At 48.7% G+C, this 16,917-nt stretch overlaps 1 protein-coding gene across 1 annotated transcript in view; it reads right to left on the bottom strand.

The window, feature by feature from the left end:
- Su(tpl) (Suppressor of Triplolethal) overlaps positions 1-16,917 on the bottom strand; it is a 104,075-nt gene that overhangs the window by 67,068 nt on the left and 20,090 nt on the right. The window contains exon 2 of the mRNA XM_076892985.1: positions 1,254-1,301. Within this exon, the coding sequence (XP_076749100.1) occupies positions 1,254-1,301 (48 nt within the window). The remainder of the gene's footprint in view (positions 1-1,253; positions 1,302-16,917) is intronic.

Below are 16,917 nucleotides of genomic sequence, written 5' to 3'. Positions count from 1 at the left end.
ACACAGCTGATCCTCGTTAAACTTCACCATTACCATACGCCTAGTCTCGCGTGTATCGATCCGCGTTGCACCGCAGCGTTTCTTCGGCCACCTTAATGGCTCGTAATTTCCAGTTACGCCCGCCGCAAATTTCCCTGGTTTTCGTAACGCAACGGCGAACGCATCCTCGCGATCGAACAGCGAGGAACGCGAAACGGAAAACTTCCGAGAAGAGCTTAACGGTTGCTAAACGACGGTTCGCGGAAAACGCGCGGAAACGACGCGAGCGGTTCATGTGCAGCTCAGCTGGACTCCATCGTTCGAGGCCGATTTTTTATTCCCGCTTTACACGGACGCGACTCTTTTTTACGTGTCGCCGTTTCTCGGAAGTATTGCGCCGAGTGCTACAATGATTTCGCAAATTTTATATATATATATATATGAAAAGATAAAAATTGTTTCGGGGCAGCGGTGCCATCTGGTGTCGATTTGCGTGTGTGATAATTAAAAGGATTTTCATGCACCTACAAATGGCTCTTTGAAAGACCTCTTTAGGTTAGACGAATCGGTAAATGACCCTATTTACACGAGCGCCGTTCGATTGATATGCCTAACAAGTATTTCCTTCCCAAGTCATTTGCTAGTTCTTCTTGGATACGTAATTACAGTAAAAATGTTGGTTCGAGATATTTTTAGAACTCTCGATTGCTCAGACAGACAGATATTCGAACAAACCGGACTGATACTGGTCATTCGGCTTGATTTAGAGCAGAAGCTCGTGTTCGTGAATAATTGGGATTGCGCAAGAAACTGAACCAGTGGCAATAGAAAACTGTACATCTCTCATGTCGCAATCATATGGCGACATTGACTATTAGATATGTGTTCCTTAAATCGTCCGAATCGTACGATTAAGTGACTGCAATGGGAGCAAAAGCTGTTTATTTTATCCTTGCGAGTTATTCTACTGATAATATTGTTCCTATTTTTAACTTATCTAACGGGGAAAGTGTACAAATGGATACTTGCTCGTAAACGTGTTACGAAATTTAATTAAATCAGCCTTATCCGTGAAATCGCGTATCAGTCCGATTTTCAACACCGAGCGCGATAAGTTAAGATAACGTTTTCGAGAATGCAGTCTACGGAACGTATTAAATATTCTTTCGTACAACGTCTTCGTATTTTTCGCACACTGTCGATCGTAGTCAGAATCGAAATCTTCTACGCACGATCGTATCGATGTATGCACATGAAGAGTGACTTCCACTTACCCCTTTGTTTCCTAGGAATCGTATAGTAGGGTTCTGGTTGGTTTTGTTCTGCAAACAGAAAAGAAATGAATTAATTTTCACCGTAATTTATAAAGTCAGGCATTCGACGCGCAAATGAAATTATCTGAAAAACTACCGCGAAAGAATTCTCGCACGATTAAAATTCGTAACGACTCACGAACGAAGGGTACGGAATCCGCGTCAAATGCGAGTCGTGCGTCAGTTCGTGTTCATTCTTACGCGTGCTCTCGTTAGCAACGAAGTGTCCGCTAACGATACATCGCACCGGGTTAAAGAGAAGGAATCGTCGCTCGCGTATGATGACGCGTATTTGCATAACACGCGGCAGCACTCTCGTCAGTCAGTAGCCAGCTGGCAAAATTCAGCTCTCATTTGGTCCCGAGTAAAAGGAAACATCGCGCGCTTTCGTCGCGTGTGTGCAAGCGTCGATCCCACCCCTCGAAGCGATGCTACACTCTCTCGAGCGATGCTGTTCCGCGAAACTTCGAAACCACCTTGCGGAAGACGTTTCATTACCTCGCGAAGAGATACCCGTGGAACGAAGCAGTGCCATTCGCCCCGTCGTGGTTCCACCGTCTTATGTATCGACACGTGCATACACTTCGCCGATAAGGCACGTGATAAACGCCAATTCGCTCCGAGCGACTGATTATGCCGCGTAACGTACGATTCGAGTTTCACGAGATGCCTGCTCGTGACGCGATAAAAAGAACGAAACCTAGCGAAAGTCACGTTGTGGGTGGACTTTGTATAATATAAGACTGGGACCAGGAAAGGTCAATCCTGATTTGTACTTGGTTCGAATCAAAAATTCTGAGATCTCATTTCAGGAATAAATTGCTGCGGACTTGGTCGGCTCTTACCACCGGGTGGAGAACACGGAAACGTGCTACATGGTTTACGACTCGATAAAAAATCATTTGATTACATGCTCCGAGGTAGCTTTCTACGGGTACGTTTCTGCGGTTCGTAAAATCAAACTGCGGTACGATCTTGCAAACGTAATGTACTCGCGTTACATTAGCGGCAGCGCGCGTGCACGACGATTTTGCGTGCAACGCGCACCCGCGATCGTTTGAAAAGGGAAAGTTGTTGGTAAGTGCTTCGTTCGCATTCGATCGCTGAGTAACGAAGAGTAACTTTGTACAGTCGAGGAGCGTCCGCGATCAGTAATATCTTTGATGATTAGTCCAGTACTCGCAGCGCTAATAGTAGCGTGAAAAGAAGCACATCGCTGATTAACGCTATCGCGATAAACGAGCACGCTGATAAAATCAACGCTTCCATGAAAATAATGATTTCTTTTTCTTCTTTTGCAGATTTCGATTTTCTTTTGTCGTTTGCATTTCACGCAGACTCGCGTCTGGTCGAGGAGTGGAACCGTCGCGTTCTCGATCACCGAATTCATCGAGTTTTAAATGTCTATCGATACACGTTGTTGTTAGATCTCGCGAGCAAGATTTGACCGACAGGCTTGAAACACATGCGCATGCATTAACGTTCGCGTTGGGTCGCTGTCGCGATTTAACGAGATTTAAATGCGAACTCCGAGGCGACCGACCACGTGTCACGGACGACAAAGCGAGCAGAGAGACAGAGTACACAGAGTGGAGTATAATGAAATAAATTAATGATGCAAAAGACGACCCGCTGCAGAATACAGAACACGTTCTAAATGCTTGAACGTAAAATATCCAATGGTTCGCGTTGAATTAGTTTCAACATCGAAATAGACTCAAAAGCAAAATATTGTTATTAGATAACGTTTCAGATTATTCGCGTGATTTCAATCGCTCGTACCCGATACAGAAGATAATGTCTATTAAACATTCGAACTTTCGCGTAACGAGTATATACGTATCGTTGCATACAATTAACAATTATGAATTCCACTCGTTAGAGGCTGAACATTAATTTTAATTTTAATCATAGGATGCATTGTTGCGTAAAAAGAAAGATCCTATTGTTCAGCAGAACTGATGTTAACGGGTCGCGACTCTGCAACGTGCTTTCACTGATGCCTCGATAATCAAGATTTTTCGTAAACCGATCACTATGTGTTTTAGTAACACCACACTTGGATAGAAAGCAGAATACCAACAGGAATTCTATATCACATTCGCTGTTTATACATACTTCTATTCCATTATCCATATAGATATTCAATTCTTAATGGATAATAAATTCCAATCTACTTTTGATCAGGTTTGTTTTATTATTCATATCGATATTCAATCCCTCCGCGTTCTCTTGCTGAATTAGTTCTAGCAATAGTCGCGGCAGCATTACCAAGCACGTGTTAACGGTAGCCCGTACACGTGCGAACTGGTTTTATCGATTATCATTTGCGCTTCAGCTGGCAGAAGTAAAAAAGGATTCGAGCCTACCTACTCATTATGCTTAGGAGACCGCGGTAGGACTGACTGTGCGGTGATTCAGTGAGTCGTGACTCGGAGAGGCTCCCTTTTCACGCCTCCGAAGCTCTGATGAAACCGCTGTTGCGACAAGCAATGTCGTTGGCAGGTGTGTAACGGGGTTATTGAAATTCGTTTCAATACGACGGCACTCAACGACGGGAACAATGAGGAAAACCGAAGGCCGTACGCTGCTCTAAAATTTGTATTTCCCAAGAGGAAAACTTGTTTCCTACCGACCGTATTATCGTCCTACAATTTCAGCCGCGTATTAATTTCAGTTAACCAATTACCTCGAAGCTTTTCGACAAGCCTGTCGAACGAATATTTTAATAACGTACGAGGCTATTAAACGACCGATTGCCATTTGGGAGCAAATAAACCGGAACGATAATTCATGAAGATTAACCTCACTCGAATTATCGAATATGAATACATGGCCTTCTTTATGAATATAACGGTCCGATTAATGGACGTCGATGATCGACTATAAACAGCGCGCACCCCTTTATTCCCAACTCGTCCACCTCTCGAGGCTGTCCCTTCCCGGCTGCGGGGCAAGACAAAAGCTTTGTCAAGTTAAATTTCGTTTTCGCCAGACGGACCCACGATTCGCTTCGTTGCCTTCGTTCCCTGACCAGGGGCTGGACACGAGGACGGGGTTGGTTCGGCGAGTTTACCGTTCCCGCAGACGAAATTCACTTTACTCGCTCTCGTCTAAAGAGATGCAACAACACTGGCCATTCTCTGTTTCCGTGATGAAAGAAGGAAGTGCCGCGCCGCGCGTCGCATTAAACATCCTCAAAGAGGCTCTCAGTCGTCCACCCCCTTCCGTTCGAGGGCCACATTGTCAGACTGGTCGATAACACCTCGACGTGTCTCCGTTTCCTCCCTCTTCGTCCGTTTCTTCTCCACGTTCGATCTCCTTCTCGACCATAAACCACCCTCCTCTTTTGCCCGTCGAAATTGAATCTCCGCCCGTGAGCCACGGTATTGGCAATAAATTACCGACCTCTTCGGGGCGTCCGGCAAGTTACCGACCGAGCAATCACAACCCCCATTGGAGATCGCGTTGCAGAACGCGAGCGGCCTAATTGGTTTCGATTCGCCACTCCGGACGGGATTATTCGAGATCCCGTGGTTGATACCGTGGCCCCGCGGCGAGCGAATCACGTCGTTAAGGAAATGGAGGAAGCGACGGGTTGGAAAGAAAATCCGAACGAGCGACTCGTTTCCGCGAGAAACGGAGGAGTCCTGCACCTGTTGAGTTTCGTATTTAGAAGCCTGGCGGCTCTCAGGCCACCGGGCGATTGATGAATTATTTCTTGCCAAAGGGCGGATATGTGTCCAGAGGCATGCTCGCATAATTTATCGATGGATCGGCGCCGATCGAGCGAACGACACTTCACCTGGTTCGTCCGATAAGGCGGATGTAATGCGGGGATGTTAAATGGCGGACGGTTTTTCCAATATTTGATATTTATGGACGTGGCCTGGCGCGAAATCTCCGTTCCATTATTCTGCTTTATCGCTCTATAAAGGAATGTAGATGGTTTTTTTTATTAAATACGCGCCATATAACAATTGGAGCGTTGGGTAATCGAGCCAAGTTATCCGCGAAGATTGAACGATCCATACGTTTCATCGAAATATTCGTAAGCTCGCCTGTATCATAAGAATCACTTACATCGAATTATGCACCCCTCGCGAGCATAGGAAACACGTTCCTACGTTCGTGAAACGTATTTATGGGCGTGTTCGCGCGAGACAAACCGTGCTGGCCGATCGAAACGAGACACCCAGTATACCCAACAGCAACAGATGCACTCTATCGACTCACGGAACAAATAACTTCCTGTACCGAATTTACCCAGCCTCCCCCTTCGCGTGCTCACGAAGATGGATTTAGGAAACTCCCCCAAGAAACCACGGAAACCAGTCGATTCGGCGAACTGACGAGAAATAACCGGCGGGACGCGTTCGAAAGTATCGCGTAGGGGAAAGCTCCGGCGTGATGTACAGCCGGGTCCGTTTGGCGGACGTCGAAATCGTAAAAGAAATCTGGCTCGACGTGGACGCGTCATTCGGTGCGTTCGATTGCATAAGCGCTCGCCAACGGTTACGTTCATGCATTTTGCATCGCATCCCTGTTGCTCGTAACGCACAGTCCGTCGCGTCCACGAAATTCTAATCGTTCTTAGCGACTGAAAACGCGCTGATGCGTACGCGCGCGCGCGCGCGCGCGCGCTTACCTCCCTACGGAACAACGTGGAACAACCACGCACTTTTGCAATTACCTCACGACGCGGAAACCAGTCCAGCATGGAGGGACCCAGGGATGGATGGGGGGAAAAAGAAAAGCGGCGGGCGAGCTCGCCTCGTTAACTCTGTTTGCGTCGTGGGCTCGTAACGGATTTGCCCGTTTCCAACGTCCGCGTCTAAATTCTCGGCAAAAGGAACGCGGAATTTATAATGTCACCGCCGCGGATCTGGCCACCGGAGCCCAGCCAACAAATCGCCACGATAATTGAGTAATTAAACGTACAACGGCTACGTGCGCCGGTTGGATAAAGAGCGAGTCGTGGTGTGACCGTCACTTGTCAAAGGATGGAATACCTCGTTGATCGAGGCGAGAAGGGGGACGCGAAGGTCGCGATGGGTGAACCAACAATGCGAGGCGGTTACGGTCTTCCAGAAAAATCAGAGGGTAATGTGAGTTAGGTATTGTAAAGGATCTGCGCGAATCGATTCGGGGGGGAACCTGTACGAGATCGCGGAAAATAATCCACTTAATCCTATGTTTATTTCAAAGGAGACGCCATGAATTGCAGGCGGTCGTAAATATCGAAGCGATCTTCATCCGAGAAACATGTATGCGATACATCAAACGGAGTGGAATATTTATCGGTTCCGTTTCTCGAGGAACAAGGAAAAACGTGTACCCTCGATTCTAGGTTACCCTGCCCCCATAACTGCTGCGTGAACCCTATTGTACGCAAATCGGAGACAGCGCGTGCCAAAGACGCGTCATCCATCAAACTTTCCCACGAGCAGCCCCCTGTAATGGGAACATCGATCTTCCATCGAGCTGTCTCGCCCCGCCCGTTTCGACCTGCTCGTCCGAGTCAAAACCGGCGTACGCGGCGTTAAAAAACAAAGGATTTCCGCGACCGTGGGGCTCGCTCGCGGTGATCGTACCGGTCAGCAACGGAGGTGGAAAAAGCGGTTCGCCAAAAATCCCCGTTCGGCTCTCAATTAATCGGCCTCCTGGTGCACGGTTGCCGGCTCGCAACAGGTAGGCAACGTCACGTCAGGCAGCGACGGGAAATTCGGCAACACCGCCAACTGGTTCACTTTCTCTCGGCCGGCGAACTCGCAGACCGTTCTGGCTCCCTTCTTATGACGCGTGTGTTCCACGGCGCGCGTACGCAGACACGTAAACGCGACCGTAAAGGCGTGTGTCCGGCGCGCGTACGTGTACGCGCACACCAGCTCCGGATCTGATACGCCTTTACAGATTCTAGATCGTGACAGGCCGATCCATAGAGATCCGGGTAGAGAGAGAAAGAGAGAACACGGGATCTCGACGAGATTACCCACCCGAAATAGCGATCGAATATGCTTCCACAGGGGGGCGTTGAACTTTTAGGTGGAGCGGTTTCGTGAACTTTGTTTGTTAACATCGCTCTGGCAACGCAACCGGAGAGGAAATGTTTTCGGTAGTTCTTGGAGCGTGCAACGGAGATCAGACGGCCCGGATAGCTTCTTCGAGGGAGTGAATAATCGTGTAACGCGAGGTCAACGGAACGTCATCGCGACCATGCTCGTCGCCACTGTAAAACGACGAATTCACGATTGTCATGTTACAAGGCGCCTGCGCGTCTTGGCGATTCTCGTTTAATTGGTCGCGCGTCAAATCGTCGCTGGATCGGCGACGAATCGGTTCGCGCACGCGATCCTCCGTCCGCGTCGATATAAACCATCGCCGGCGATGGAGGAGCATTTAAACGCGACCCATTTCCATCCACGAGGGAGCAACGCGACGTTCCAGCGGACAGGTGCCGTGTGCGAGACCGTTTGCATTGAAAACGGATGCTTCGTAAACAACGCGTAAATCTCTTGGAGCCGACGACAGCGTAGCTCGCGTCCAATACCGTTCGTCAAACATGGTCGACGATCATTCGCGAGCAAATGTTTACCCCTGCTCGATAAGGGATACCGGCCGATCTCTCTCCCAGCAATCGGACTCTGTTTCGAGTTGATCCCCTACTCGCGTCTGCCACGTGGACAGCAGCATCGATAACGCAGATACGGTTAATTGGCCATGCTTTTAAGTAGATTAGACCAGCGCGATACTGGCCGCTCACTTTCGTCCGCGAGAATTTCCAAGCGTCGTCCGAACCTCGGCTCGACGATAGCGGGGGTCATTAATTAATACGCCGTCTATCGGCGGGAGATGAGACCGCGTATTCCACTCGGACCGATAATTATTATCCGTGACGCAATGCCGTATTCGACCAGCCATTATTATCACGGTTTTCTTCATCGAACGATCTGGAACGAGACGGAGAAGGGAGCAGATGGGACCGTGCGAACGTTGCCATTTTAGTTTTCCAAAGAAATCGACGCCTCCGGGTATGAAAATGCACGAGGCCAGCGCGAGATTTCGAGGAACGAAGAGTATGCAAAGCATGCATCGGGGAAACTACTTTTACTCGTGCATGTGCATCCCCGTCCGTGCTGCTGGAGGAATTTTAATTCGCGTCCTGTTGTCGTATCTAAGTAAACACGTTTATTTTCAATCGTTCCCCAGCATTTCTTTCCTCCTACGGGGAATTTAATCTTCCCTCGGATCGATCGAACGCGCGATGCTCATTGGAAACCACGGCTAGAATGTAGAGTAGACTCGAAGGATCCGGGACGGCAGCGGTGCCGTAATCAGAGCGATTAGGTGTGGCCGCGATAAGCGGAGTGTTCCGCGGTCGTTGCTTCAGCGTGGGATACATTGTTTCTACAGTCTAGAGCCTGGACAATGCTCTACCATCGTCACTTTCGAACGCGCCTTCCGACGATACGCGAATGGAAGGTCGAATTTGAATAAAATGGAGGACGCGCGAGGATTCAGGTCAGTTACGAGGATCTAGATCGATTATCAGATAAACCGCATCTTGGAAAAAGAAAAGTGCGGACGTTGCTTTTCAGGCGGCGGTGACATTTTTTTTTTTTCATCGCGCGTTAACAAAACGTCGTAAACGCGTGGGAAACGACGCGAAACGCTTTGCAACTAAATATAATTCGAGAGGCGCCATATAATGGCCGACGAACGCGATGCGTTCCCATAAACTCTCGCGTCCACAATGAACCGTGAAGTAACCTTAAAATTCAATCAACGACCACGCGTGTAACTAAATGTCAAACGGCCCCGCTCGGTTTTCCGGCGGGGAGAGGGAAAAAAAAAGAGTCGCTCGAGCGCGCGGTCCGATCAATCGGGCTCCGATCGATTTCCAGGTCAAACGAAATCCACGAGCGAAAGGATTGTCCCTCCTCTTGGCACTTGGCTGCATTGCGACCATCAGTATGCAACAAGGAATATTTAATTCGTTCCGCGAGGAATACGAAATGTTATTAGTAGATGCCGCCATTAAAATCGAATTACGTCTCGAGGACTATTCCGTTGCGTTTTAGAATCGTCGCGTTATTTTCCACGTTACCAGGGTGAATCGTTTCCCGCTGTCCCGATTTTATTGCCACGGAGAACGCGGAAGAAGCAGGGGGCAGAAGAAGGAAAACTGAAGCATCGAAGCTGAAAGGTTGAAGCACGGTCTACCTTAACGAACCTCATTGTTCTCGACCTTCGGTGAAATCCGCAATGTTGCTCCCACATCGGACCGCGCCTCGCTACTTGACCATTGATTCGAGACTCCACGTATATTTGACCGTTGGGTTTCCCTCGGATGCCCTCGAGAAAATGGCAATTTAACATCCGGTTCCCTCCGCTCGAACGGTACCTACTACGCGGTACACTAGGGTGTACGGTGTCGTAAAGCCCTGAGAGCTTAATACGCGCAAAAATAGCACCGAGCCTTGTAAATCTTTCGCGTTACCATGCTCGACTCGGCCCGTCTAGGTTGCCTTATGAAACTGTTAATACGTACGCGAATGGACAGTGTCTACTTGGCAAGTTTCCATGCGAGTCCCCGACAAAGTACGACCGTCCAAAGGACGCGGCAAAAAATGCCTCGTTCGCGCTTTTCAAACGGATTTTCTGGCCACTCCGCGAATCTTTCGATGCACCGCGGCGCTTGTCACGTGTGCAGCGAATTTTCAAAAGACAGGTACCCGCGACCGTCACGAACGGACACACGCAACGCGATCGCCGGTTGCTGTCGCGTATCGTACACGATATTTGCTTTAGATGCTGGTTGCGGATACGGCTGTGACGAAATCCTCCAGTTGCAATCGATTAAAATACAATACACCGTGCAGTCGTATCCTTTCTCAATTTTCTAATGAATTCACGAGTCGCAATTGACATTTCCACAGCGCGATACACGTTGCCCCGAATTCGTTCGCTCCGTTCGCTGCCCGATACGGAGTTGACGCGATATTTCACCTTTATACGCGAGTCCGTGTTTGTCCGCAATCGCATTCGTTAAACAGAATGCGCCCGGAGATTTATTTGACCATGATCCCGTTCGGTTTATCGTTTGACGCGCGTTTGCGAATAAATTAACCGAACCATCGTCGCCTATTTGCATACGCCAGCTCTCGCGTGGCGTCGAGCCCTTTTCGACGAGTTAAACAGCCGCAGCTAACATCGCGATCGCAAAGATGTTATAACCGACAAATAACTACGTATCGAGGATCGCGAGGGAGTACAGGCACGAGAACTTGGCGAGCTACACAGCTACTCTGCGAATTCATCGAGTTACGTGTTCACCAACGATAGGAAGCCATTATTCCTAGGACACGTGACGAAACTCCTACTTACAATATGTTCGCGACAATTTTCGAAAACGATGCTTTCACCCTCGACGCCCTCGTCGTTTTTTGTGAGTTCCCTCTCTCGTTCGCCATCGAGCAGAGATTCATCCCCTAAATTTTCAGTACACCAGAGATTGTCGTACACCCTCCATAATCGATCCGAACCATAACGGAGGTGGCTGACGAGGGACGTATCCTTTTTCCATGGTTAACTCGAGAGAGAGTGTCCCTCTCGCTCGAGCGAGAGGAAACCAGCCAAGAACGTACAACGGGGATCCATTATTCTTGCGTTATACCTTCTCGAGGGTAGTCGGAGGGGCAAGTAGGTAGGAGGGTGTCTCGTTTTTCCGAGTCGAGGATTTCGAATCACTCGGGTGCCCTCGTCTCGACTCTGTTAAACCATAAGCTGGACGAAGGGCCTTCCATCAACACAGCGACGCGAACCTACACACGGTGGGAGCTGGTCGCGTTCACAAAGGTTCAGGGTGCGCGTGTGTGCCTCGGTAGGTGTGCCTGTTTTACGTGGCAGGATCACCACCTGCCTTATACGGGCGTATTATTCCGCCTTGGCCCCGACAATTCATGCGGGATGGCACTCGGTGAACCTCTTTACAGACGTCATGTGCAGAGTCCGCCTGCCTCTCCTAGGGACGATGTCCTACCTCGGGTGTATAGGAATCGAGTCCTTTGAGGGGAGAATCGTGGCGCCTCGTCGCAGGAAGCGTTCGATCGTCGACTGCGATTAGCTTGTTCTTCGAACTCGCTTCGATGCTCGATTCCAAACATCTATTCAGATTTATTCTCCTCTGTCGTTTACAAGTCGTACCAAAAGATTCCTATTCGTTGTTCCCAATTGCGTAACAGTGCGCAGATACCACTTTACGATCTTCAATTATAGCGTCGAGTAAAGGTTAGCAGTGTACTCGTAAAAAGTGGGTTTGCATATCCGTTTCACGGTTCGCATTGGCGGAACGGAGATCCGTTGATTTCCAAAGAGATCCGCGTGCGCCAGGGGATTGAAATCAGCGAAAAGGTTGTGGACCAGCGGAATTAATCACGCCGGGACATGTTCACCGCAGGAATATCGTACGCAAACAAGCTAATACAGCAAAGCATTTGCATACGGTTCGCCTGAATAACGAATGAATTCCGAAGGCGGTTATGCGGACTTGCTAAGCGGCTAATTAACACGTCGACTTCCAGTGGTACTCTCCGCGATCTTGCCCAAGGTCCCAGACGCGCGTCCATCGGCGCGGTTACCGTGTTTAGAAGCGTAATGAGATTTTCGTTGTTCGGGTGTGGGTCGAAGGCACGGTCCGGGTCATTTTTCGCCTACGAGTCATCGATGAATCACCCGGGGCGCAATCGCGCATCCATTTCCGTCGCCCCACGCGATTAATCGCTGCACTCGCGCGGGAATTACCACGCGTGTCTCTCAAATCGTCGCGGAGTTGCAAGTCCTTCGATAATCAGTCGACGCGCAGACCCGATTTTCCACATTGTCAACCATCTAATCCTCTCTTTCCCTCTTTGAGTCTTGAGTGGCCAACGAAATGAAGTCTGCGCGAAAATTGTTTCATCTTTCGAATATTCCGTAACGTATACTCTTATTCTAACATTTCTTACACGCATGTATACACACGCGCCAGCATCCGCCAGTTTAATTACACGTTACAGATTTCATTGTAATTGCTTCTCAGCTTCTCCGCTCCGTTCAAGTTACTCGTTACGTACCCGAGGTAATAAATAACCGACGATAGTAATAACTACCCGTTTTAGCTCGATTCGACCGTTAAATAACATATGCATTGCCCGCGATAATACATATAATTGAGAGGATGTTTAAATAATCGAGGCTCTGCGCTGTAAGGAGCAACAAGTAAATGAGGAAAATCGTCGACGGTGGAAAACACGATGGTTCGATTGGAAACGCGTTCGTTGGCGGGAGACGCAGAAGGAGAGGCTCGGACGATAAGACGTCGTGTTAATTCGCCAGATAAACTGCAATATTCATTGGCCAGATAACCGTAATCGGCGGCGAAACAGTGAATAAACACCACCAAAGTGGAGACGCGGCAGCAACCAGCGATTCGAAAAATTGCCGCACAATTTCGACGAAGGAAACTCTGTTTCTACGAATGCATTTTTATGCACCGCATTGAGATTCAACTACGAGCGGATTACACGAACAGATGCGATCGGTTGGCGCTCAACCGGTTTCTTGAACAAATACTGTCAAGTGTGCTTTGGAAGACGATTTTTATCTTTTCGAGGAATATGTTCGCGAATAAAATCGATTAAAAAATGATTCCATCGATGCGGAAGATTCGATTCTACGAGTTTCTAACTCGAATCTGCATGGAACGCGATCAATTTCATCGCTGACCGAGACGCGGAACGAGGCACCGTGTTCGAGTTGCGTTCAAGAAGCACGATGCAGATAGAACGTACGAAAAAGTTGAACTCGTAATCTACTCGAATGCGAGAGTGTAATGTAATAACGTTATTAACGACGCTGGAACGCGGCCCGGTAACGTTCGACCGGCATTTTTACGGCAAGTATTTTAATTCGCGCGTTCCATCGTGAAATGTTTCGGGCTTCGTTGGAATGTTTACAGCGCGGAGGGGCGCCGGAACGATAATCGTCGACCCTTTTTATGTCCGTCCGCGGAGAAAGCGGCGTTTCGAGAGCAGATGCGAGCCGATTAATAGCCGTTGTTGGTTGTCGATGGAAAATTATGTAACGGCGGCCGTTATCTGCTCGATTCTCGGAAAACAGTGTTTCCTTTCGCTTGAATGAGATTGGCTCGAGTTCGTAGAGCGATTGCGAGCTTGTTTACGAGGAATACAATTGCATCGATCGATCTGTATCTTCGAGCAAGAACGAGCAATGTCAAAGAACGGATCGTAGCGAATTGTTAAAAACGAGGAATTGTTTAGAAAAAAAAAAACGAATTGCATACAACGAACGGAGGATTGGAAATACTTTTAAGCTAGAAGTGAATTCTCTCATTATCTTGTGAGATTTAACGGACTGGTATTAATACATATTAACCACGCGATAAAACCGCTGTTACGCTAAATGAATATTACACTTTTATTCGCCCCGGTGTTTCGCTCGCATTCCTGAATTATTCAAAGACACGAGCTTACGGCTGTCTAAAACAACGCGTTTAAATATACAGACGATATCGCGTCGTTTTATTGCTCGGTGAATCGCGGGGAGATGGTCTCTACATGGACTTCATAAACCGCGACATTCGAGGTATCAGGGATCGACCCTCCGAGTGCGAGTGGCAAAAAATTCGACGAAGGCGACGAGGGCTGCAGGACGCGCCGTTTAGGGTGGCGATAAAACGGACGCGATGATAAACGAAAGCGAGAAACGAGAGCAGAGGGAGAATATCGTGGAGGTTAAAAAATGGCGAGGCGGCGCTAGTATCGCGTACGATTCACCGTACGCCATCGGACCGCCATTCTTCCGTTGGTGCCCGAGCCACAGATGTCCACTCGAACGGAGAGGAATTTCATTAGACGGAATCGTTAACGCGGCAACATTACGAAACAGGACATAACGGGACGCCTTACGTGAAATAACCATCGCGATATCGGGCATTTTGCGCGGGGACTACAGTTATTTCGCCGGTGTTGCACAACGGACCCCGCGAGCGCCGACGTTCCCACCGAATCCGACAAACGCGAGCGATATTTCGTGCGCCCGTGAAACCTCTCCGGCATTAAGTGTTCGCCCGTTTTAAATAACTCGCTGGGAACCCGTGCGAGCGGAACTAGTTTCGAGCCGTGCCCGTATCGGTAATGCCTTTTATTCCTTATGCGAACCAGGCGTGCGACAGCAACCCTCTCCCTTAATTTCTGCTCAACTTTCCAGACGCTCGCCTGTTTCTCCCTTTCTCTCGACCGATTGTGTTTCCTTCTGCTTCGGTACAATAATACACGCTCGTGTATCTGCAATGCACGATTACAGGTGGTTTGAAACGGAGGGGCGAATCTGTGGGACAAAGCGCGACGAAAATCGAGGATAACAAAATTCCATTTCGAGGTCTTCGTGCTTCGAATGCGACGTCGCATCAGCCGCCATTGGCGCGTGCCTAACGAATCTTTCAAGTCATTTCCTAATTTTTATCGTTCTTAGTCTTCGACTTATTTTAGGATCCATAGTGATTTTACTCGCGTTGGTGGTTCCAAAGGCGAGAATACTTCGCGTCAGTGGTCTTATACGCGCAGGTACGCCTGTCAACCTTTTATGTGCGAGCAGAACAGAAATCGAGAACCGCTTGGCGTGGCGCACGATTAGACGCGGCCAACCGGAACGGCACTTTCGTCGCTATGCTCGGGTTAAACTATCGTGACGGATGCGCGGGTTGGAAGATTTTGTCGCGTTCAATAGTCCGTCGAGGACTTGTCTGCGCGGCCTCGTTCGAAGCACCGACGCGGAACATTCTTTTCTGCTCGCGAGCAAATTCTCCCGCGAGTTGGTTCAACTCTTAATTGGACGCGGTTTCAACGCCCCGGGGGGGCTTTGATTGGCAAAGTAATTTGGGGGAGCGGAGCGAGTCCCATCGAGGACCAGATTAAATGCTGAATTATATCGATCGAAAAGTGAAACGTCGAGGACAGACGGCGCGAACTTTATGATACACATAAACTGGAAGGGTAAAGGACAGAAATAGAGATTTTGTCAAATTTTATAGAGTTCTCTTTTCTCAGTTCGGTTCTCTTTCGAGGCGGAGGAATCGCGCGATGGAACAGGCGTCGAAAATTCGAATTGTTTCCCGGTTAATTCGATTTGAAGTCGAGTGGATGGATTTGCGTAACTGCTGTCGGTTGAGTCAGGTCCGCGGAGAGACAGCGTCGATTACACGGAGGTTCGATTAAACCGCGAAAGTTGAAACGACCGTCGGTTCGGTTACCCCTGTTTCTCCAGGCAATTTCTTCTGTAACAACTCGGCCATCTTTATTGCGCGAGCCACCGCACGATATTGTTCAACGTATATCCTTACACACTCGGCTGTTCTTAGAAACTTTCCTTTCTTTGCTGGTGAAAAAATGGAGTTACTTCGAAACGAACGTACCCGTTGCGCGGCTCATTGAAAAGTATCCGTTCCAGACAATTTCTGGGTGATTGTACAGAAGAATAAAAACTTGAAATTCAAAAACAAATAAGCGCCAACGTAAACGGGGTGCAAGTAGTACAAAGTAAGTGTTCCAAGAATATTTTAATCCCTTTTCAAACAGTTTCTAGTAGATAAACATCGCTTGCAATAGATGAATGTTCGTCATGTGGATAAAGCATTAGGAGATACACCAAGGAGGATTAGGAGATTTCCAAACATTCGTGACAATTTTACAAAGAATGACCATCCCTGCGTCATAGCCGCGAAACAATCGAACCCCCTAGTCCGTGACGCGGTACCGAGAAGGGTCTAATTTATGACACCCTCTGCTCCCTTTCCTTTCCCTTTGTTATCCAGTCCCGTAATGACGAAAGCCAAACGACCGTCCCGGACACGTCGGTTTCCCGTCTTTCCTGGCACATATACCTATCAATAAAATAATACGATAAAACGCAAAACCAATTCATAGGAATTGGCCTTATTGCCTTAGAGCCGCTATTATTAGCTGGCATTCTTTCGCGCAGAGAACGTGTCCCACGAAGAAATCGTCATTATATCTCCTCTCGCACAAGTAATCAAGGTCGCGTGATCTCGCGTTGTCTCTAGAACATCGTCACATAAGTCTCCTAACCCAAAAGCGTCTCAGACGAACACTTTACGGAAACAACCCTACCCTATTTCTTATTTCTTCCTGGCAAAGAACCATATGGTAGCTTCTTTTCGACGTTTCGAAATAAAATATGAACGCAGAAGAAGAGAAGTAGAAATTTTTCAAGCGATGCGTCGCGATGTTCGAAATTCCCTTCCAGCGCGCGTAAGGGGTGAACACCGTTCGAAACGAGGGTCGCTGTGAACGGGGATAAAGGTGCGGAGACGACAGCAGCGAGCCTAGGAGCGCATTATCGATTCGTGGAAGGAGGCTCGCGCCGGTTGCTGCGGTTTCCACGCGACGACGACGACGACGACCGTCGACGTCGACGCCAGACCAGCCCATTGACAGACACGGGACAGCCAGTCGGGCTTGTCAGCCGATGATTCGAGCACTTTGACGGTCTCCCGCGACCGGAAGTGTGCTCCTAGTTACCGGAGAACCGACACTGTTTGGAGACT

This window comes from Xylocopa sonorina, chromosome 3, assembly GCF_050948175.1.
Source record: "Xylocopa sonorina isolate GNS202 chromosome 3, iyXylSono1_principal, whole genome shotgun sequence".
NCBI classification, from domain to species: Eukaryota; Metazoa; Arthropoda; class Insecta; order Hymenoptera; family Apidae; genus Xylocopa; species Xylocopa sonorina.
This window is presented reverse-complemented; position numbering and strand designations above follow the sequence as displayed.